The 22,452-nt window shown below is 47.4% G+C and overlaps 1 protein-coding gene across 1 annotated transcript in view; it reads left to right on the forward strand.

Moving 5' to 3' along the window:
* Positions 1 to 22,452, forward strand: part of Ctf4 (Chromosome transmission fidelity 4) — a 135,897-nt gene that overhangs the window by 23,558 nt on the left and 89,887 nt on the right. Inside the window, exon 4 of the mRNA XM_068379035.1 lies at positions 4,418 to 4,515. Within this exon, the coding sequence (XP_068235136.1) occupies positions 4,418 to 4,515 (98 nt within the window). The remainder of the gene's footprint in view (positions 1 to 4,417; positions 4,516 to 22,452) is intronic.

Below are 22,452 nucleotides of genomic sequence, written 5' to 3' on the forward strand. Positions count from 1 at the left end.
CCATTCACTCAGACTCCCAACCTTTTCTGAGATTTGTTTTCGAAAATGTGGTCTACCAGTTTCGGGCCCTGTGCTTTGGCCTAAGCACAGCTCCTCTCGTGTTTACGAGGCTGATGAGGAATGTAGCCAAATTCCTCCACTTATCGGACATCCGAGCCTCCCTTTATTTGGACGACTGCTTCTCAGAGCCTCTTCCAGTCGTCGCTGTCTGAAGGATCTCAAGTGGACTCTAGATCTGACCAAGGAATTGGGACTCCTAGTCAATTTGGAAAAGTCGCAACTGGTCCCATCCCAAACTATTGTGTATTTAGGGATGGAGATTCACAGTCTAGCTTTTCGGGCTTTTCCGTCGGCCCCCAGAATATGTCAAGCCCTGTTATTCATCCAGAACATGCTGAAGAAGGAACGCTGCTCAGTCAGGCTGTGGATGAGTCTGGTAGGGACGCTATCATCCCTGGAACAATTTGTGTCACTAGGAAGACTACACCTCCGTCCGCTTCAATACCATCTAGTTTTTCACTGGAAAAAGGACAAGACGCTAGAAGCGGTCTCGATCCCGATTTCCGAAAAGATGAAGTCTTGTCTGACTTGGTGGAAGGACAATATCAACTTAAGAGGGTCTTCCCCTGGCTGTTCAGACTCCCAACCACGTTCTCTTCTCGGACGCATCGGACGTGGGCTGGGGCGCGACACTAGACGGTCAGGAATGCTCAGGACTGTGGAACTCGAGTCAGAGGAGCATTCATATCAACTGCAAGGAGCTGTTGGCAGTACATCTGGCCTTGAAAAGCTTCAAGTCTCTCCTTCGAGGCAAAGTGGTGGAAGTAAACTCAGACAACACCACGGCCTTGGCGTACATCTCCAAACAAGGAGGGACCCACTCACTGACGTTGTACGAGATCGCAAGGGACCTGCTCATCTGGTCAAAAGGTCAAGACATCTCCCTAGTAACGAGGTTCATCCAAGGCAACTTGAATGTCATAGCAGATTGTCTCAGTCGGAAAGGGCAAGTAATTCCAACAGAATGGACCCTCCACAAGGATGTGTGCAAGAGACTTTGGGCCACTTGGGGCCAACCAACCATAGATCTCTTTGCAACCTCGCTGACCAAGAGGCTTCCAATCTATTGCTCCCCAGTCCCGGACCCAGAAGCAATACATATAGATGCCTTTCTCCTAGATTGGTCACATCTGGATCTCTACGCATTCCCACCGTTCAAGATTGTCAACAAGGTACTGCAGAAGTTCGCCTCTCACGAAGGGACAAGGTTGACGCTAGTTGCTCCCCTCTGGCCCGCGAGAGAATGGTTCACCGAGGTACTTCCATGGCTAGTAGACGTTCCCAGAAGTCTTCCTCTAAGGGTGGACCTTCTACGTCAGCCTCACGTGAAGAAGGTACACCAAAACCTCCTCGCTCTTCGTCTGACTGCCTTCAGACTATCGAAAGACTCTCGAGAGCTAGAGGCTTTTCGAAGGAGGCAGCCAGTGCGATTGCTAGAGCAAGGAGAGCATCCACCATTAGAGTCTACCAATCGAAGTGGGAAGTCTTCCGAGACTGGTGCAAGTCAGTTTCTGTATCCTCGACCAGTACCTCTGTAGCTCAAATAGCTGATTTTCTCTTATACCTGAGAAAAGGACGATCCCTTTCAGCTCCCACTATCAAGGGCTACAGAAGCATGTTGGCATCGGTCTTCCGGCATAGAGGCTTAGATCTTTCCAACAATAAAGATCTTCAAGACCTCCTTAAGTCTTTTGAGACCACGAAGGAGCGTCGTTTGGCTACCCCTGGTTGGAATTTAGACGTGGTACTAAGATTCCTCATGTCAGACAGGTTTGAGCCGCTACAATCAGCCTCCCTGAAAGATCTCACTCTAAAGACTCTTTTCCTGGTATGCTTAGCCTCAGCTAAAAGAGTCAGTGAGATTCATGCCTTCAGCAAGAACATCGGATTTTCGTCAGAAAAAGCCACCTGTTCGCTACAACTTTGTTTTCTAGCCAAAAATGAGCTGCCTTCTCGGCCTTGGCCTAAATCTTTCGATATTCCCAGCTTATCGGAGATTGTAGGCAATGAACTAGAAAGAGTCTTATGCCCTGTGAGAGCTCTTAAGTTCTATTTAAAGCGTACCAAACCTTTACGAGGCCAATCTGAAGCTTTATGGTGTTCAGTTAAGAAACCATCTTTGCCTATGTCAAAGAATGCTTTATCATACTTTATCAGACTGTTAATACGAGAAGCTCCTTCACATCTGAGTGAGGAAGACCGAGCTTTGCTTAAGGTGAAGACGCACGAAGTTAGAGCTGTTGCAACATCCGTGGCCTTTAAGCAAAATATATCTCTGCGAAGTATAATGGACGCAACCTATTGGAGAAGCAAGTCAGTGTTCGCGTCTTTTTATCTAAAGGATGTCCAGTCTCTTTACGAGGACTGCTACACACTGGGACCATTCGTAGCAGCGAGTGCAATAGTGGGTGAGGGCTCAACCACTACAATTCCCTAATTCCATATCCTTTTAATCTTTCTCTTGAAATGTTTTTAATGTTGTTTTTATGGGTTGTCCGGAATGCTAAGAAGCCTTTCGCATCCTGGTTGATTTGGCGGGTGGTCAAAGTCATTTCTTGAGAGCGCCTAGATTAGGGGTTTGATGAGGTCCTGTTGTATGGGTTGCAACCCTTGATACTTCAGCTCCTAGGGGTCGATCAGCATCCTAAGAGGATCGCGAGGCTCCGTAAGGAAGACGTACTTATAAGGCAGAGTAATCGTTCAAGTCGACTTCCTTACCAGGTACCTATTTATTTTGTTTTTGTTATTTTAATAACTTCTAAAATGAAATAAAAACTCTTAGCTCATAAAATGTAAACATATATTACTGGTCTCTACCCACCATCCTGGGTGTGAATCAGCTATATATTCACCGGCTAAGTTAAATATTTAAAAATGATATTTTAATTATAAAATAAATTTTTGAATATACTTACCCGGTGAATATATAAATTAAATGACCCTCCCTTCCTCCCCAATAGAGACGCAGTGGGACGAGGAGAAAATTGAGTCTTTGTTTACATAGAGCCTGGTATCTGGCAGACAGATGGCGCTGTTGGGCACACCCGCAACCTGTATAGCGATCGCTGGCGAGTTTTTTTCTGTACAGTTTGTCTGTCGAGCAACAGAGTTGCAGCTATATATTCACCGGGTAAGTATATTCAAAAATTTATTTTATAATTAAAATATCATTTTTTTTCATCATTTATTTATTTCCTTATTTCCTTTCCTCATTGGGCTATTTTTTCCTATTGGAGCCCATGTTCTTAAAGCATCTTGCCTTTCCAACTAGGGTTGTAACTTGGCTAATAATGATAATAATAATAACTTGCGGGTTGGGTAGTTGCCCCCTGGCTTAGTCTTAATGGCTAGTTTTCCAGATTTGCCGAAAGATAGTCCCTAATAAATAGCTACAGGTTTGTATCATTAGGGAAAATATAAATTACTTTCAAATTTGTCATGTTTATCCATACTGTAGTATTTATCTTACGATTGGCACTTATGATAGTAAGTAGAGTTTATAAAGGTCCTTGGTCTAAAAGTTTTCCTGGGGTTTTAAACTTGCTGGGTTGACCCCTCTTTTATTTTTATATAGTCATACCTCTCTTTACGAAAGAATTTGCGTACAAAATTTTGAAGCTTCAAAACGAGATGTGAATATTTTTATGTCTCACTTTGCGAAAAATGTTTCTTTTTGAGAAAAGAGATTTGCCAGCCAGGCCAAGAGTAAAATAGTCACCCATCAAAAAGGAGTTGAAAAAAATTGGTTCAGACGACAGAAAACGTAGCTGTAGTCTATAATAGGGGTAACTATAATAGTACAGTACATAGGGAACTGTATATTTTGTATATGTAAAATATTGTACTGTATATATCGTATTTTCTGTTAATTATTACATTATGTTGTAATAACTACCTAATCTACAAGTATTAGCAGTTAGTTTACGTATATTGAATGGTTCAAGTGTGTTTGGGTACAGTATTTCATTGTGGTTATACTGTAGCTTTATTATAAGATTTATTGTGGTTTTGTAGGGTTTGGAACGAATTAGGCAATTTACATGTGAAATGTGACGCAAAACACGAAAAAGTCACTTTACGGAAGCCACTCCAGAACGAATTAATTTCGTGTCGTGAGGCATTACTGTACTTTTTTTTTAAGTAGGTTGGTACTTGATGTCTAATCTTTTCTCTTTTTTTTTTTTTTCTTTTTTTACAAAATTTCTTTACATCATGGTTACATTAGTCTAAATATAAGCTATTCATGTTATGATCTGGTACCTTTTATTGGAAGGTTGATCAAATGTCATCAAAGAAAATTGATCAAAGTTTGATTTAAAAGCCTTCAATTTTTATTTAGTTTTTCCTTTTCTTGCAGCGATATGTTAATTAAAGTTCATAATGCAGTTGCGTACAAGGATACCATTTTGACAGGACATCAAGCACCCGTTCTCTCTGTAGCTATTGACCCCAAAGGTAATGTGGTTTTTCATCATCATAAACATTTGTATTTTAACTTTTTCCTTTAAGGGTTAGTTGTTCCAACACGGAGTACTTACCTCGAACTACTTTCTTAGGAATATCTGGGATCTCCTCCCAACCGACCAGAATTTTGTGTAGTTTACCCTACTCCCGTTTTCTATGCGGGGTAACCTCTGGCGGAGTGATACGCGCCACGAGGTGACCCGGGGTCAGAGAGCATGCATGCCCAGGTCTCGAGCTCCAGTAAGTTTTCTGGTCGCGTCGTGATAAGATCTTGACGCGCTCTGCTTACCCAGTGCGACCCTTTGTGTCCCATGTGGTCCCCTTGTGTTCATACCTTATCCTACCTTTCCCTCTGTGTTCCTGTGTTGTTTTGGTGCTTTATTGTTTCGTTATGGAGCATCCCCGTTGTTGCCCCGGGCCTATGGCCGGTAAATCTTGTGGGGCCCTTCTTTCCAAGCCGGAAGTCGACCCCCACTCTTTGTGTTCATCGTGTAGGGGCAGTGTGTGTTCCCTACAGCCACGTGTCTGGAGTGTGAATCCTGGAACGAAATTCAGTGGGTGCACTACAGCACCAAAAAGAAGGCTACCAAGAGATCGCCGAAGAAGTCAAGCATTGCCTCGCCTCTTGTTTCGTCTGCTGCCTCTCCGGAGAGGGCTTCTCTGCCGCCTTCCCCTACCCAGAGTAGGGGACGAGGTAAGTCTGAAGCGGCCCATTGCTCTTCCCCAGGAGTCTGTGATGTCTGTTGGTGGGGATGTTGTGTCGGCTCAGGCAAGTGGGGGACCTGAAGGAGGGACGGGAGTGTGTTCGGGAGACGAGGTCCTGGTGTGGGAAGCCCACTACAGCCTCTTCCCCCCGCTTCTTGGGTCTGCGTTTCAGGTACGTCAGCGGCCGGGGTAGACTCCAAGAAGGAAGGAGTTCGACATCTGGTTTGTCCGCAGGAAAGTGCCTCGCTTTCCCCCGGCGCCATCGGCAACGCTCCCACCCGTCTTCCTTCAACCTTCTTCGCCAGCGGACCGGCACAAAGATCCACCAGCAACTCGGGACGCCTCGGACGATTCAGCACGCACGTTCCTTCCAGTTATCGATCTCCTCTTTTGGGTCGTACTCTTTCTCCTCGGAGGACGAAGGTCCGAGGGATGCGAGGAGGAGATGAGAGATGTCCCGTTCCCGTTCCCGATCACGCCACGCCAGGAGACGTTCCAGATCCCTTGGGGAAGCACAGGGCGAGCCGCGCGTCAAAAGGCGAATGGGTGCGAGTCACCATCCCCCGCAGCCACCTTCTAAGAGCTTCAGCAGCCCCGAGTACCTCTGGCCGGCTCCCTAGAGCTCCTTCCCCATCCTTGCGGTACGTCTCCACCAGACCCGATCATCGACAGAGGTTATCGCACCAGGTCTCGGTCGACAGGCATAAGCCCGCGAAGGTTCTGACTTCATCCGCCTAGCGGAGAGTCGCCCCTTCGGACGGGCAGCCTTGTCCCGGCTTCCGGTTCTTCGATGGCCCATCCTGAACGAAGGAACCAACCAGCCAGCACGGGGAAGCCCGCAGCTCCATGGATCTCCGCAGGAGCTCCATCCGTCCAGCGGAGGCAGCCGCTGGCTCATTCTGACAGCATGGCATCCATACCCGGTACCACTACAGCTCCATTCAAGCTTCGTGGTCAACCGCTGGTATACCAGGGTACTCACACCCCACGGATTCCCCGGGAGGGGGTAGACCCATGACGGCTACCTCTGTCACGGTGGCTCCATCCGTGATGGAGCCAACCGCTCCATCGTCCCAGCCACCCCCGTCCAAGCATTGGAGGCGGCCGCTGACACACCCATGACGGCTACTTCCGTCCCAGCAGCTCCATCCGTGATGGAGCCAGCCGTACCATTGTCCTGGTCAGCCCCATCCATGCATCGGAGGAGGCCACTGACATAGCAGGGTACTTACACCCCACGGATTTCCCGGGAGGGGGTAGACCCATGATAGCTCCATCCGTGACGGAGGCAAAGTGGCTTTCCCCCCTAGCGTGTCGAACAGGGCTCTTGCCGCTCCAGTGCCTGCCTCTGTGGCCGCTGGAGAGGCCCCTGCATCTTTGCCCAGTGTCTCTTCAGCTCCGTCTGCCCGTCGGATGTAGATGTTGGCACACGTAATCTTCACCTTGCCTTGCCCGGCAAGTCACCGGCTCCATCCGTCCAGCGGAGGCAGCCGCTGGCTCGGCCCGGCAGCATGGCATCCATACCCGTTGCCACGTCAGCCTCTGGCTCGGCCCGGCAGCATGGCATCCATACCCGTTGCCACGTCAGCCCCAGCCAAGCATCGGAGGCAGCCGCTGGCATATCAGGCTACTTACACCCCACGGATTTCCCTGGGAGGGGGTAGACCCGTGACGTCTACCTCTGTCCCAGCGGCTCCATCCATGATGGAGGAAGCCGCTCCATCGGACCAGCCAGAAATGAGGAATACAGCCGCCCCCACGGATCCATCCGTGATCGAGGATGCAGCCAACACGGAGGATCAAGTGGTAGAGGGCTTGTTAGACACGGCCGAGTGTTCCCCTGGCGAAGTATGCTCCCATAGACATGTCCTGGCTCTGATCCGTCACCACCACAGGTTAGACGAGCCTAAACCGTCATCAGGGCAGGATTGGCTTTCAGGTTTGGGGAGGATGGTGGATAACCCTGGCCAGCGGAAACCATCCTTGGCCCTAGCGTGGTATGTGGCACTAGGCATGGAGCTCGTCGATAAATACGTTGAGGGGACATTAGAACTCCCGAAGAGCCCAAGGGTCCTTCAGGCTCCTGCTGGGACTGAGGACCCAAAAGAAATTCCATGTTCCAGACGGGCTTCATGCAGGTCCCCACGCGTTGGAAGAAGCCTTTGCAACGTTAAACCAGGGCAGTGCAGATGACAGATCCCTCACTGCACCAGTGGTTTTCTCTACACCAGTGGCCTCCATGATGGATGACACCTCGCGAGACAGTGTCAACGTGACCTCCTGGGTGGACTAATGGGCGTGCACCCTGGAAGGGTTCCAGCCTTCTCTCAATCTGTCAGTACCAGGGAATCTGGCCCTTCTACAAGAACTCATTCGCTCGGAAGGGAAGGCGATGAAGTCCCTTACCTTCCAGTCCCTGACCCAGTCGGCAAACTGGGTGTTAAGGAGGAGGGACAAGGTCCATTCAGGATTTCTCGTAGACTTCCCGAACGGGAAACAAAGTTTTTGAGGAATGCGCCGGTGTGAGGTGAGACAGTGTTCCTCCTGCAGACAATAGTGGTAACTATGGAGAGAGCGGGCAAAATTAAGGACTCGGGAGCCCAGGCTGTCAGTGGCAAGACGTCCTCCCTATAGGAGACCAAATTAAGGACTCGGGAGCCCAGGCTGTCAGTGGCAAGACGTCCTCCCTATAGGAGACCATCAGCGGACGTGGCCAACCCACCTACGGCAGCACTTCCTGGCAGCATCCCCGCGGTCCTCCCGCAGGAGCGGCCCCAGCCCAGTCCTCCTTTAGGGAAAATACGCTGGCTCAAGGAGTGCTAGCAACCTTGAGGGAAGGGGATTTCATGATGTCCCTGGATCATCAAGGACGACCTTTTCAGGTCCCCGTGCATCCCTCCAGCAGGAAATTCCTCAGGGTGAAGTGGGGATTCCAGTCTCTGCAGTTCAGGACTCTGCTTCGGACTGTCAACGGCTCCTCAGGTGTTCACGAGGGTGGTCACTGTAGTATCAACCTGGGCCCACAAGCAGGGCATCAGGCTGATCCAGTACCTAGACGTCTGGTTTCTGCTTTCAGCCTCAGAGACAGTCTTAAAGGAGCAAGGAGCGAAGCTATCGCAGTTCTGCAGGGAACTAGGGATCACCATCAACTTGGGAAAGTCCCAGTTAGACCCCACCACCAGGATAACGTACCTAGGGATCGCCCTGGACTCCCAATTAGTAGGGCATTCTCCTCTCATGAGAGGCTGAGCAACCTAGATCAAGTTATTCGACCATTCCTGACAGGTTCGCTCATGAGAGCCAAGGACTGGCAGAGGCTCGTGGGCCACCTGGTCTCGTGGGAGAAGTTGGTTCCTCAGGGGAGGCTCAAGCTGAGACCAGTCCAATGGAAACTGAAGGACCTTTGCCCACCAGGAGGCCCGGACTCCAGGAACATATTCCTCTGGTGATCCGACAGGGCGAACACCCTTGAGGGGTTACCATTCGCGTCCGTTCCTCCAGAGGTGTTGCTCTTCACAGACTTATCAAAGGAGGGGTGGGTAGCCCATCTGCTCGGGGAAACAGCAGAGGAAGTGGTCCCCGGAGGAGAAGACCCTTCACATAAACATGCCCGAGCTACTTGCAGGCCAAAAAGCCCTCGCAAGGTTCGCCCATTGTCTCCGTGGAAACACGGTAGCACTCGGGTGCGACAACACCACCATGGTGGCATACATAAAGAAGCAAGGAGGTGAGATCAAGGGGGTTGTGCAACCTCACGTCTCAAATACTGGAATGGGCTGAAAAGGAACACTTCAGCCTCACAGCCAGGTTCATTCCGGGAAAAGGAACGTTTTAGCTGACGGCCTCGGCAGGACAGGGCAAGTAGTGGGGTCGGAGTGGTCCCTACACCCACAGATAGCCCAGAAGGTCCTCCAGAGGTGGAGCTCACCGGTGATAGACCTTTTCTCCTCCGGGCTCAACGAACAGTTCCCCGTGTTCTGTTCCCTGGTGCCAGACCCAGCAGCAGAGTTCGAAGACGACTCCCAATGCTCGTGGGACGGATTCGACGTATATGCCTTTCCTCCCTTCGGGATTCTCAGGCAGGTTCTCAACAGGGTCAGGCAGCCAAGAGATACAAGATTGATTTTGTTAGTTCCCTGGTGGCTGGAGAGAGAGTGGTTCGCGGACCTACAAGACCTGGCTATCCTTCCTCCGTGGCCTCTGCCGGTAAGAGAAGTTCGGCCACACTAGCCCCACTTCCAAAGGGTTTCACGAAAACCCCCACTGCCTTCAGCTACACGCGTGGAGGTTATCGGGCGTCTACTAAGGAAGGAAGGATACTCGAAGAGGACAGCCTTGAGGATGTCCGGTTATCTTAAGAAATCCTCGACCAGGGTTTACCAGGCCGAGTGGGCCACATTTGTCAAGTGGTATGCGGTTCAGAACCTGAGGCCCCTGGATGCATCGGTCCACAGGATTGCAAGGAGCTCACCCTCAAGACGGTCTTCTTGTTAGCCCTTGCATCGGCAAAAAGAGTAAGTGAGATTCATGGGCTGTCTTACGTGGTCTCACACTCAAAGGGGTGGCGAGACGCTACTTTCGGGTTCTTGCCTACCTTCGTAGCCAAGACTCAGAACCCAGCTGTTTGGGACCCTAGGTTTGAAGGGTTCTCAGTGCCAGCAATCCCATGTTCAGGCACCCGAGGGACTTGCTACTGTGCCCTGTCAGAGCGGTACATAAGTACCTAGAAAGAACGGCCAGACTTCGCCCCGAGACCAAAAGTCTGTTCGTCTCCTCAGGGCTAGGGAAGAAGCCGGTCTCTAAGAATATGATCTCCTTCTGGCTGCGGCAGGTAATCATGAGAGCCTACGACAGTTCGGGGGGGTATCTTCCGGGAAAGCCTAGACCCTATGACATTAGGGGCCTGAGCACTTTGTTGGCCTTCGAGAGGAACATGGCAGTGGACCAGATCCTGAGAGCAGGCACATGGTCAATACAGTCAACCTTTACGGCTCACTACCTAAAGGAAGGTTCGAGAAATCCTTGGGTGGGTTCTCTCTTGGTCCTGTCATTTCTGCGCTCCTAAAGATTTAAGGTGTAGCTCCGGGGTACATGACCCTTGAGTCCTTCACCTTCCATGGGATACACTGTCAGTGAATGAATATGTCTCCGAAGATTTTTACAGAGGTGAGGTACTTAGACACTAAGATGGTTTTTTGCGTAGTTTTTCCCTAATTTCTCGTTTCTATTTTTGGGTCAGCAGAACCTAGCCTCCTTTCTAGGTTCCTTTTTTCCCTTCGTAATCGGTCTCTAGGTCCGGAAGGCCACTCCCACCTCCTAAAGTATAAGTCTCCTAAAAAGGAGTTCGAGGTAAGTACTCCGTGTTGGAACAAATAACAAATTTTAAGTAATTTGTATTTTTCCTAACAGTACTTACCCCGAACTACTTTCAGGTTATGGCCCGCCCATCCTGCCCCGAGTGCCTTATAGGACTTCATAGAAACCTATCTGCCAAAACTTACTGGAGCTCGAGACCTGAGCAAGCATGCTCTCTGACCCCGGGTCGCCTTGTAGCGCGTATCACTCCGCCAGAGGTTACCCCGCATAGAAAACAGGAGTATGGTAAACTACACAAAATTCTGGTCGGTTGGGAGGAGATCCCAGATACTCCTAAGAAAGTAGTTCGAGGTAAGTACTGTTAGGAAAAATACAAATTACTTAAAATTTGTGATATTTGAAGGGTCTCTGCTCTATATGCTGTACTTGTAATTTGTTTTTAATATTCTTTTAGTTTGATCATTAATTTAATGTGTTTTCTGTTTTATTTCTTGCTGAAATTTTTTTGTTATTTGTTTGTTCCCATACTAACAAACCTTCTGCTATTAATTGGATATTACTTCTAGCATAGAAGTATGGCGTACCAGGTGAAAATGAGAGTGGTGAGAGACTGGTAGACATGTGTGTTGAACAAGATATGGTAATAAGTGCTAGCTTCTTTAAAAAAAAAAAGATAAAAATAAGTATACATGGGTAAGAGTGGCAAATGGAAGAGTAGTAAAAAGGACATTAATGGATTATGTGTTGGTAACTAAAAGAATGTTTGGAAGATTGAAAGACGTGCACGTGTTTAGGGGTATGGCTAACAGTATGTCTGATCATTTTTTGGTGGAAGGAAAATTAGTTGTAGCAAAAGAGTGGGGGAATAGAGTAGGTGGATGTAAAAGGGAGGTAGTGAGGATTGAAGAGCTAATAAAACCGGGGGTAAAAAGTAAATATCAGGAAAGGTTGAAAATGGCATATGATGAGGTGAGAGTAAGAGAAACTGGTAATTTAGAGGAGGAGTGGAAGTTAGTAAAAGAAAATTTTGTTGGGATTGCAAGTGATGTATGTGGCAAGAAGGTTGTTGGAGGCTGCATGAGGAAGGGCAGTGAATGGTGGAATGAAGGAGTAAAGGTAAAAGTGGAAGAGAAAAAGAGGGCTTTTGAAGAATGGCTGCAGAGTAATAGTATAGAGAAGCATGAAAAATATAGAGAGAAAAATGTGGAAGTAAAGCGCAAGGTACGTGAGGCAAAGAGGGCAGCTGACCTGAGGTGGGGTCAGGGATTGGGTCAGTCATATGAAGAGAATAAGAAGTAGTTTTGGAAAGAAGTGAAGAGAGTAAGGAAGGCTGGCGCAAGAATTGAAGAGACAGTGAAAGATGGAAATGGAAGGTTGTTAAAAGGAGAGGAGGCAAGGAAAAGGTGGGCGGAATATTTTGAAAGTTTGCTGAATGTTGAGGATAATAGGGAGGCAGATATAATTGCTGTTCCAGGTGTTGAGGTGCCAGTGATGGGAGATGAGAATGAGAGAGAGATTACAATAGATGAAGTGAGGAGAGCACTAGATGAAACGAGAGTAGGAAAAGCATCTGGTATGGATGGTGTGAAAGCTGAGATGTTGAAGGAAGGGGGTGTGACTGTACTTGAATGGTTGGTGAGATTGTTTAATATGTGTTTTGTGTTGTCAATGGTACCAGTAGATTGGGTTTGTGCATGTATTGTACCACTATATAAGGGTAAGGGAGATGTGCATGAGTGTTGTAATTCAAGAGGTATTAGTTTGTTGAGTGTAGTTGGAAAAGTGTATGGTAGAGTATTGATTAATAGGATTAAGGATAAAACAGAGAATGCAATCTTAGAAGTACAGGGTGGTTTTTAGAAGAGGTAGGGGTTGTATGATTCAGATTTTTACAGTTAGGCAGATATGCGAGAAATATTTAGCAAAAGGTAAGGAGGTGTATGTTGCGTTTATGGATCTGGAGAAAGCATATGATAGAGTTGATAGGGAAGCAATGTGGAATGTGATGAGGTTATATGGAGTTGGTGGAAGGTTGTTGCAAGCAGTGAAAAGTTTCTACAAAGGTAGTAAAGCATGTGTCAGAATAGGAAATGAAGTGAGTGATTGGTTTCCGGTGAGAGTGGGGCTGAGACAGGGATGTGTGATGTTGCCGTGGTTGTTTAACTTGTATGTTGATGGAGTGGTGAGAGAGGTGAATGCTCGAGTGCTTGATCGAGGATTAAAACTGGTAGGCGAGAATGACCATGAATGGGAGGTAAATCAGTTGTTGTTTGCGGATGATACTGTACTGGTAGCAGACACAGAAGAGAAGCTTGACCGACTAGTGACAGAATTTGGAAGTGTGTGTGAGAGAAGGAAGTTGAGAGTTAATGTGGGTAAGAGTAAGGTTATGAGATGTACGAGAAGGGAAGGTGGTGCAAGGTTGAATGTCATGTTGAATGGAGAGTTACTTGAGGAGGTGGATCAGTTTAAGTACTTGGGGTCTATTGTTGCAGCAAATGGTGGAGTGGAAGCAGATGTACGTCAGAGAGTGAATGAAGGTTGCAAAGTGTTGGGGGCAGTTAAGGGAGTAGTAAAAAATAGAGGGTTGGGCATGAATGTAAAGAGAGTTCTATATGAGAAAGTGATTGTACCAACTGTGATGTATGGATCGGAGTCGTGGGGAATGAAAGTGATGGAGAGACAGAAATTGAATGTGTTTGAGATGAAGTGTCTGAGGAGTATGGCTGGTGTATCTCGAGTAGATAGGGTTAGGAACGAAGTGGTGAGGGAGAGAAGGGGTGTAAGAAATGAGTTAGCGGCTAGAGTGGATATGAATGTGTTGAGGTGGTTTGGCCATGTTGAGAGAATGGAAAATGGCTGTCTGCTAAAGAAGGTGATGAATGCAAGAGTTGATGGGAGAAGTACAAGAGGAAGGCCAAGGTTTGGGTGGATGGATGGTGTGAAGAAAGCTCTGGGTGATAGGAGGATAGATGTGAGAGAGGCAAGAGAGTGTGCTAGAAATAGGAATGAATGGCGAGCGATTGTGACGCAGTTCCAGTAGGCCCTGTTGCTTCCTCCGGTGCCTTAGATGACCGCGGAGGTAGCAGCAGTAGGGGAGTCAGCATTATTAAGCTTCATCTGTGGTGGAAATGTGGGAGGTTGGGCTGTGGGACCCTAGCAGTACCAGCTGAACTCGGTTGAGTCCCTGATTAGGCTGAAGGAACATAGAGAGTAGAGGTCCCCTTTTTGTTTTGTTTCATTGTTGGTGTCGGCTACCCCCCAAAATTGGGGGAAGTGCCTTGGTATATGGATGGATGGACTTCTAGCATAGATGGAAGGCAGCCATTAGATATCAAGTGCGAGGTGGCAACCCTACCTAACCACTAAAGTGGGTAGATAGGGGGTTGCTTCGGGCTACCCAGCCACTTGTATGTACTCACGGTTCAGTGAACCACATCACTTTTTACTTTTGGCTGGTAGAGGGAGGACGTCTCCTCTTTCTCCCTTCAAGGGTTAGCCATTTATCACTATTGCTTTACGCTCCTCTTCTATTTATTTTTCCTCAGCGCTTCATGACGTCATTGGTGACGTCTTAGCTGTCGACGAGGTCTACTCCCGTTCGGTCTTCCTTCAACTTCTGCTGACGACGAGTCTTCTTGCCTGTTGCCGATCTCGTCGTCTCACAACATCCCAAAATTTTCTCTCTCCCTACAGGCAATGTTTCAGTGCGCATGGAGCTTCCGCCTGTTGAGGATTGCGGGATCAAGGACAATCATCAACCAATGGCTTGTTCGATAATCGCCTAATCAACGGATCTTCCTTCTCCTTAATGATCACAGGGGCGAGTCTCATCAGCTCGTCTTCCTGGTCGGTCAGGATGTCGTTACTGACAATGCAATGAGTTCAAAATTTATTGTCCAATGATTGCAGAGGCGAGACTCATCACTTCGTCTTCCTGGTCGTTCAGGTCATTCGCGACAACCAGATGTTAGGGACCCATTAGGGCGTTTTTTGTGACGATCATTGATTGCCATAAAGATCACGGCGATCATGAGATTGTAGGTGATTGTGATCTCAAAGTTCTTTTTCTTGAAGAAGAACACCTGTTCGGTTTCCCCTTCGGGGGATTACCTTTAGACTTTTACCGAAAGTCTTCCATTGTTCGGTATTGGTTCAGGTTGCAAAGTCTTCCTAATTCTTTAGCCTGTTGGACTGCAAGCTTTGTAAGGCATTGTAGATATTTTGAGTTACTGTACACCCAAAATCCCCTCAACATTATGGTTTTCAGGTAAACCAATTGATAAATAGTCTTGATATAGCAAGAAAGAGTTTTCCATTTAGAATATCACCAACCCCTCCATGGAAATTTCCAGAGATATCTTTTTATAGATATTTTATTGGTATAAAAGAGAACATGACTGAAATAGAAGTGAGGTCTCTTTTTATGGAACATATGGAAGAACATAGGGAATCAACTTTTATACAGTATATACAGATGGCCCCAGATCTGGTCCAGGCATTGGATTTGGAATATATAGTTGTTCTTTAACTGTAGTGTTGAACTTCCTCTAATATCTTCCATATTTACTGACGAACTATATGTCATACTAACCGCTATTGAGAAATTAGCATTTTTGATGATGCAAGGAATGTTCTCCAAGTTTTAGAAATTTTTAATTCCAGTAACCCTGTAGTTTTAAAGATTTTAGAATGGCTTTTTATTTTTGGACAGGGGTATAACAGTTCAGTTTTGCTGGGCTCCGTCACGTGTAGGTGTGTCTGGAAATGGGGCTGATTGACAGGTAAAGAATGCTGCAGCCAAGTTGCTACCAAGAAGGTATCCCATTCCCTGTAATGATTTTTTACCTGCAATTATTGTTTATAATAATTGGCAATAGTATTGGGATAGTTTAACTGAAGATAAGATGACAGAAATTGCGAATGTTATATTCCCTTGGAGATATAACGTGATTCCACGAAGGTAGAGACTACTTTGTCGTCTTGTATTAGTCATACTCGGATGACATATGAGTTTCTGCTGACTGGCTAATACCAACCATATTTTTTGACAGAATGGTCCCACTTATAGCACAGAAAGAAAGAAATATTTATTTGAGGCTCTGGGTAAGGATGGTAGATTCATCCTTACCAAGATTCTTGGAAATTACTAGAGATGACTTTTTGTAGATATTTCTTGGTATAAAAAAGAACATGACTGAATTAGAACCCAGGTCTCTTTTTATGAGACATGTGGAAGAACATAGGGAATCGACTTTTATATATACTGATGGCTCCAAATATGATGTTGGCATTGGATTTGGAGTATATAGTAGTTCATCAACTGTGTACATATATACATATACCAAGGCACTTCCCCCAATTTTGGGGTGTAGCCAACATCAAACAAATGAAAAAAAGGGGACCTTTCCTCTCTTCGTTCCTCCCGCCCTGACAAGAGACTCGTCCGAGTTTGGCTTGTACTGCTAGGGTGCCACAGCCCACCCTCCCCCGTTATCCACCACAGATGAAGCTTCATAACGCTGAATCCCCTACTGCTGCTACCTCCGCGATCATCCAAGGCGACCGGAGGAAGCAGCAGGGCCTAATATCTTCCATTTGTTTCGTAACTGGAATACAAACCACGCTATTTAATAAGAGTATTACTTTCGGTGTAGCTGAAATGACGAGCCATTAATTTTTAACGAGGGTTAACTACCTACACCGCTAGTTAGCGTGGGGTAGGGTGGGTAGCTTGCTACCCTTGGAGAAAAAATAACTGGAGATGCCCTGACCCAGATTAGGTGAAGCCAGGCTTTACCATTCAGACTGTCAAACTGACAGTTCTCGATTACCAGGTCAATCCTCCGACAGTGTACTGGAACTTAGAGTCAGTTCTATTCAGACCTTTGTTTATAGACAGTAGCTATTTTCTTGTGCTTCTTATTAGCGATGGCTCCTTCCTGTACTGCTTTATTTGGAAAAAAATAATGTTGAACTTGTTGCTCAACATCTTGGTGAATCCGTTACAAGCTTCTTGGAATATTGAACTACGGTAAAGTCGTTACGCTTTATAACACTCTATTACATTGAACATAGCTTGTGATATACTATAGTCAAACCATTCTGTCGTGGCCGCTGAGAAGAGCTCATTTCCAAAAGGTATCGTGTTCGAGTGTAAACACTTGGTTCATTTTCATTTGAAGGAATCACTCTTTAGAGACAAGTCGAAAATCTTCGAAAACAACGATAAAGCCAGATTAAAAGATTAGGCACCCCATTTTCCTCACCCTTTCTTTACAACTGTACTAAATCGTCTAAAAAAAATCAGCTTTACTATACTTCCTTGGTTATTGTTTTTTTCTGCTGGCACACTACAATATATATGGAGATATTTCAAATCATTTTATTGTGCTGCCTTTGTCAGATACTTATCTTTCATAACTGATATCTCCAAACTTATGGTGGTCGGGTCACATCTGTCAATCAATGGTCATCCAGCTTATAAGATTAGGATTTCTTAAAGGAAGTCAATTTAATCTTTGTTGTATCTTCCCCCCCCCCCCCCCCCCCCTCTCTCTCTCTCTCTCTCTCTCTCTCTCTCTCTCTCTCTCTCTCTCTCTCTCTCTCTCTCTCTCTCTCTCTCTCTCTCTCTCTCTCTCTCTCTCTTCTGGAACATTTGTGGCTTCAGAAGTACGGATACATGCTTTGGTGACATCAGTAAAAGGGCCGCGATTCATCTTTTCTTTTGTGAAACACTTGTACACACAATGTACTATTTCCCTTGCATTGGGACAGAGAACATGGTTTGGAGATGTTTCCATGCTTTATGTTTACTAGATAATGCAGTCACTGCCTCAAACACTACATTTTATACCCCAAGACCAACCATTCAAGGGATTAAATATGGCTTGCAGATATTTGCTACATAAATTTACCCTTGAGACCTCCAAGGACAGATCAATCGGATTTAAAACTTACCATCTGCCGAGTCATATTAAGACGGTAAGATAAAAATGACAAATATCCTGGGATTATGATTTTGGGGGACATGTACTTGGTTGTAATTATCCTTATAGAAATGAATACCATACACTGTTGAAATATGCCAAAAAACCGGTAAAAAACCAGTAATAAATGTTGTCAGGCATTTACCGTCTTATAAACGGAAATATTGACGTTAAATGGTGATATTATGATCATCAACCTATAATAAGATAACAGGGTAGGGTAAAAATTACACTCCCATATTTTACTGAATTACGGCTAAGAACAGTATATTTTTATGGATAATGTTCTATTAAAATTACGCTTATTTACCTGTGTACCTAATGAAATATATACTGTATGCTCGACAAGAATAACAGGAGAGAGAGAGAGAGAGAGAGAGAGAGAGAGAGAGAGGAGAGAGAGAGAGGAGAGGAGAGAGAGAGAGAGAGAGAGAGAGAGAGCAGATTTAATCTTGTCTTAATCCAGTGAGATTAGTGAAAAAGGTGGGGATGCACCCTAGGCATACCCTGAGGAAGGTCATCTGTCATTAACAGTAGCATTAGTCTCACTCAGTTTGGATGGCTCGTCTCTAACCGCAGTGTTCATTTTTCCTTAAAGTGGTCGAAATATTTTGACATGGGTATGCTGTACAGGGGAACAGAAACCGTCTCAGCGGCCACGACAGAATGGTTTTACTATAACAACTGTTGTTACTGATTTTTGCCTAAAGGCAGGCAGCTGTGTGTTATCATGGGCTTAATCAAATCCGATTTAAACTGTCTTCAAGAGTAGTAAGTGTGTGAATTTTTTTCTATGTTGTTCTCGAAATTAAAAAAATTATTAATAAACTCAGTCATAAAACTTTTAAGAATTTTGCACATAAGATATCATAGAGATAAGCATGTATAAGAGAGACAGTAAATGATTAACAATAACACTAGCTCCGTAAGTATCTTTGGTTCCAGTCAATGGCGGAGCTAGAACTGACAGTTTTGACTGGTAAACAATCTAGCTTAAACCTAGCTTCACGGGTTCAGGTAAGAACTGAGAGCCAAGGCATCTCCAGTAGTATTAATCCTCCTAGTTGCTACCCCTCCCCCTCACACACCTGTGATTGAGCTCACTTTGCTTTCGGCTCGGATAGTGAACGGACGTTGCTGTTCTTCATCCTCGCCGACAATTGGCAGCCATTAATGCTTTTTGCTTTTTCTTTTTTCTTAGACTGTGTGTGAAGTTGACTTGTGTGACCATGTGCACCTACCCTGGAGTCTCCGACCGCCCGTGGAACATTCATGTCGGCGGTCGAGACTGATCCTCACGCCCTTTGTCCTTCTTGCAGAGGTTAACGGTGTGATAGTGTCAACAAGTGTAGGGAGTGGTCTTCCTCCTAGTGGGAGAGGTTTTTGCGACGGTGGAAGAAGTCCAAGCGGGATATTTCTTCTTCGAAGGTTGCTTCGAAAGGAGAAAAACCCAAGGCCTCTTTTTCCGATGCCCAAACCTCCTCCAAAGCTCCTACTCGATCGGTCTCTTTCGAGAGACCGTCGAGTAGTAGCGTAGACCAGTTTATTTCTGACCAACCCCGGGTCTTGAGAGATGAGGTTGCTGCCCCTAGCGAAGCAGCAGCACCTCTCACTCCCTGGGGAGGCCTTGTCGCTAACTTCCATGTTTCAGATCTGGTCCTCCTTTGGGGCTCACGGGTTCGCCCTCCACGGAGGCATTGCTTGATTTCATCAGCATGGGTGCTTCTGTCAAGCAATTGACGTCACCGTCAGAGGTAGATCACCTGACACTTATCGACGTTGTTGTGTCAGAGGTGTCTCATGCGACATCACCCATCTCCTCTGCCACTCCAAACTCTATGGTAGCTGCCGACTTGGTTTTCCCCGTTCCTGACCATCCTCTGAGGGGGAAACTAAGTTCATCATCGGTCTCTCCTGCTAGTGTTTCTCTCCATCTGGGGAGTTCACTTACAGAGACTCCTCTTCGGAGGACTGTTGGCAGTCAGCTTGCTGATCCAGCGGCCCTCAGAGGAGAGGGCGCATCCGTCGGAAGGCTCGCCTTCTTCTTCGCCATAGAGGCCTTCCTTCACCTGTGGTGAGGAGGCGCCTCTTTGGTTCAACATCTTCAATGGAGTCCCCCGCAGAGGAACCTCTAGACCTATCATCCATCACTGCACCTGCAACCAGTCTTGTGACTTTGGTCCTGGACCTCTCTGCAGATCGTTCGCGATCTCTTTCGGTGGATGGTCGTCCTTTTAACCCTTTTACCCCCAGGCTATTTGGAACTTTCCAACCCTTAACCCCCGGGCATTTTTTTTTTTCCAAGCACATTTTGCAATATATGTTATTTAAATTGCTCTAACAGCCTTAGTTTTTGTCATAGAGAAGTCAGGTTGGTCTCATTCTTTTGGTAAATGCCTGAAGTTTCTCATAAAGTTATCAAAAATATGCAAAAAAAATTTTAAATAGCAGTTTTTTGCAAGGACGTATCAGTACGTCCATGGGGGTAAAGGGATGAGTTTTGTGAAACGTACCAGTACGTCCATTGGGGGTAAAAGGGTTAAAGGGCACGTCGATCATCCATCCAACAGACCTGCCGACCTTCCGTCGCCGTTCCTATATGAGCCTGATAAAGCTCCACCAAAGTGCATTATTGCGCGCCATCACTCTCGCCCTGCGCACCACGCGCCCTGACCAGCTCTCACTAGCAGCTTGTCAGTCACTAACGCTTCGGTGCACCACCCATCTTGCTCGCCCTTCCTATGGGCAGCAACCTCACGCGCTTGCGCGCCAACATGCGCCTACTCGCCATCTAGATCCTCGGCGCTCTCCTGCGCGCCCACATGAGCACACGCACCCGCGATCAACTGCGCACCTCGCGCAAACACGCTCAGGGTCGCCTACTCCCCAGCACACCACAATGCACTTGCGCTCTCCTACGTGCCAACGATCTCCTGCGCGCCAACACTCTCCTGCACCTCCGCGCACATGCTCCCACGATCTCCTACGCGCCAGTGCCCGCCTGCTCGCCAAATTTCTCCTACGCACCAGTTATCTGCGCATCAGCGCTCTCCCGCGCGCCAACGTGTGCGCCCCACAATACCTCCGCATCCGCGCTCTCCTGTGCGCCATCTTGCGCACCAACCAATGCGCCAGTCAAAACCTGCGCGCCATCACTCTCCTGTGCGCAAGTTCGTAGGGGAGGCAACAACCTTGTTGTCCTCACCTGAGCGCCAGCGTTCACCAGTTTTGGGCTCGCCTGCGCACCATCTTTCTCCTACGCGCACACAGATATGTGCGCGCCCTCTCATTCCTACAGATACGCGCCAACACACTCCCGCACGCCCATCATGATTCTCTGGCGCGCCCGCGCTGGCGCAAACATTCTCCTGCACGCGCACGCTCTTTCTTATACGGACGCTCGCTAACTCTCTCCCATGTGCTCATCACGAGTCTCCTGTGTGCTTGCGTGCGCAACTATTCTCCTGCGAGCGTGCACGCGCTAACAGTCTCCTGCGCGCTGGCACCAATATTTTCCCTAGCGGCAAGCACCATTATTCTCCCTCACGAGAGCGCCAATATTCTCCCGAGCGCAAGCATGCGCACCAACAGGAACGTCATCCGGCAAGGTTGCCATCGCCTCATTCCCCTCCCCGCAAGCGCATACCACCACGCATTGTGGGAGAAGGGAAACATGCGGAGGGGTTCAGGATCCCTAAGCTACATTCTAAGGCAAACCCACCTATTCCAGTAACTCCTCCCAGGGAACCTTCGGTCCCTTTCCCTTCAGGGGGTCTGTCTGACAGTGCGTCTGTCAGCCAGCAGCCCTGGTTCAATGCCTTGATCAGAGCCGTAACCCAGGCTTTCAAGCCTGTCCTGTCTGATCTAGGGCATGGAACCATGGCTTCCTCTATACCTCTGAAGAGAAAAAGAGGAGTTTTGGACGCGGTCACTTCCCCGAGGGCGAAACTGACTCCACTCAGACCATCGAGGCAAGTTCCTCCTATTCCTCAGACTAACTCTCCTTCCCTTTGGACGAAGATCTCCCGTTACCTAGGGAACCATGCAAGAGAGACTTTCCCCCATCCCACCAATGAAGGAAATCTCTCTTCACGCCAAGAGTTCCTCACAGTCTGAGAATAGAAGGGACATGCCACATTCATCGATGTTGGAGTCTTACCTCCTTCCCCGGAAGGAATCTAAAGATTTTAAGACCATGCCAAAGTCCTCCACTAGGGCTAGAATGGAGCCAGCCAGCCACTCGGGGAATGTCCGCGACTCTTCCCAAGAAGAGCCTTTGGGGATAGAAGGAGACTTCACTGCAAGGCCTAACACAGGAGGAGACCAGCAGGAGTCAGAACATGCATTCGGGCAGGTTCTGACTAATGGGGGTTCTCAACGGGTTTTCCCACCCAGAGATCCCCCCTTGAGAGGACAAAGACACGGTCTTAGAGCGCATCTTTTGTATTCAAAAACCCTCTTAAGACCAGTGCAGCCCTGCCCTGGTCTCAAGGGGTGAAGAGTACCAGAGACAAGATCGCCCAGCAGCTCTCTGGGATGTCTTCCTCCTACCATTCCGGTACCACGAACAAGCTCCTCCCACATCCTCGCGTACAGCAGAGGAGGTACTTCGAGATCCTAGAGGAGCCTAGTTCAGCTCTTCCTCTTCACCACTCGCTGGAAGAGCTAACCAGGGAATCCCTCTTGAGAGAGACTCCAACCGGCAGGTCTCGTTCTTGGCAGCCGAGATCCTCAACCAGGAGAAGGTCATGAAGTATGTTATGCAAGCTACTTCGTGGCTTGATATCTGGTTGGGGACCTTAGTTATCCTGATACAATCCGAGGATTTCTCCAAGGAACGTACCAAGAAAGCTATGGAAATCTTCCTTCTCTCAGGTACTCGCACGATCGAGTTTCTTGCCCACCAAGTCTCGAACTT

The sequence above is a fragment of the Palaemon carinicauda genome, chromosome 8 (genome assembly GCF_036898095.1).
Source record: "Palaemon carinicauda isolate YSFRI2023 chromosome 8, ASM3689809v2, whole genome shotgun sequence".
Classification (NCBI taxonomy): domain Eukaryota; kingdom Metazoa; phylum Arthropoda; class Malacostraca; order Decapoda; family Palaemonidae; genus Palaemon; species Palaemon carinicauda.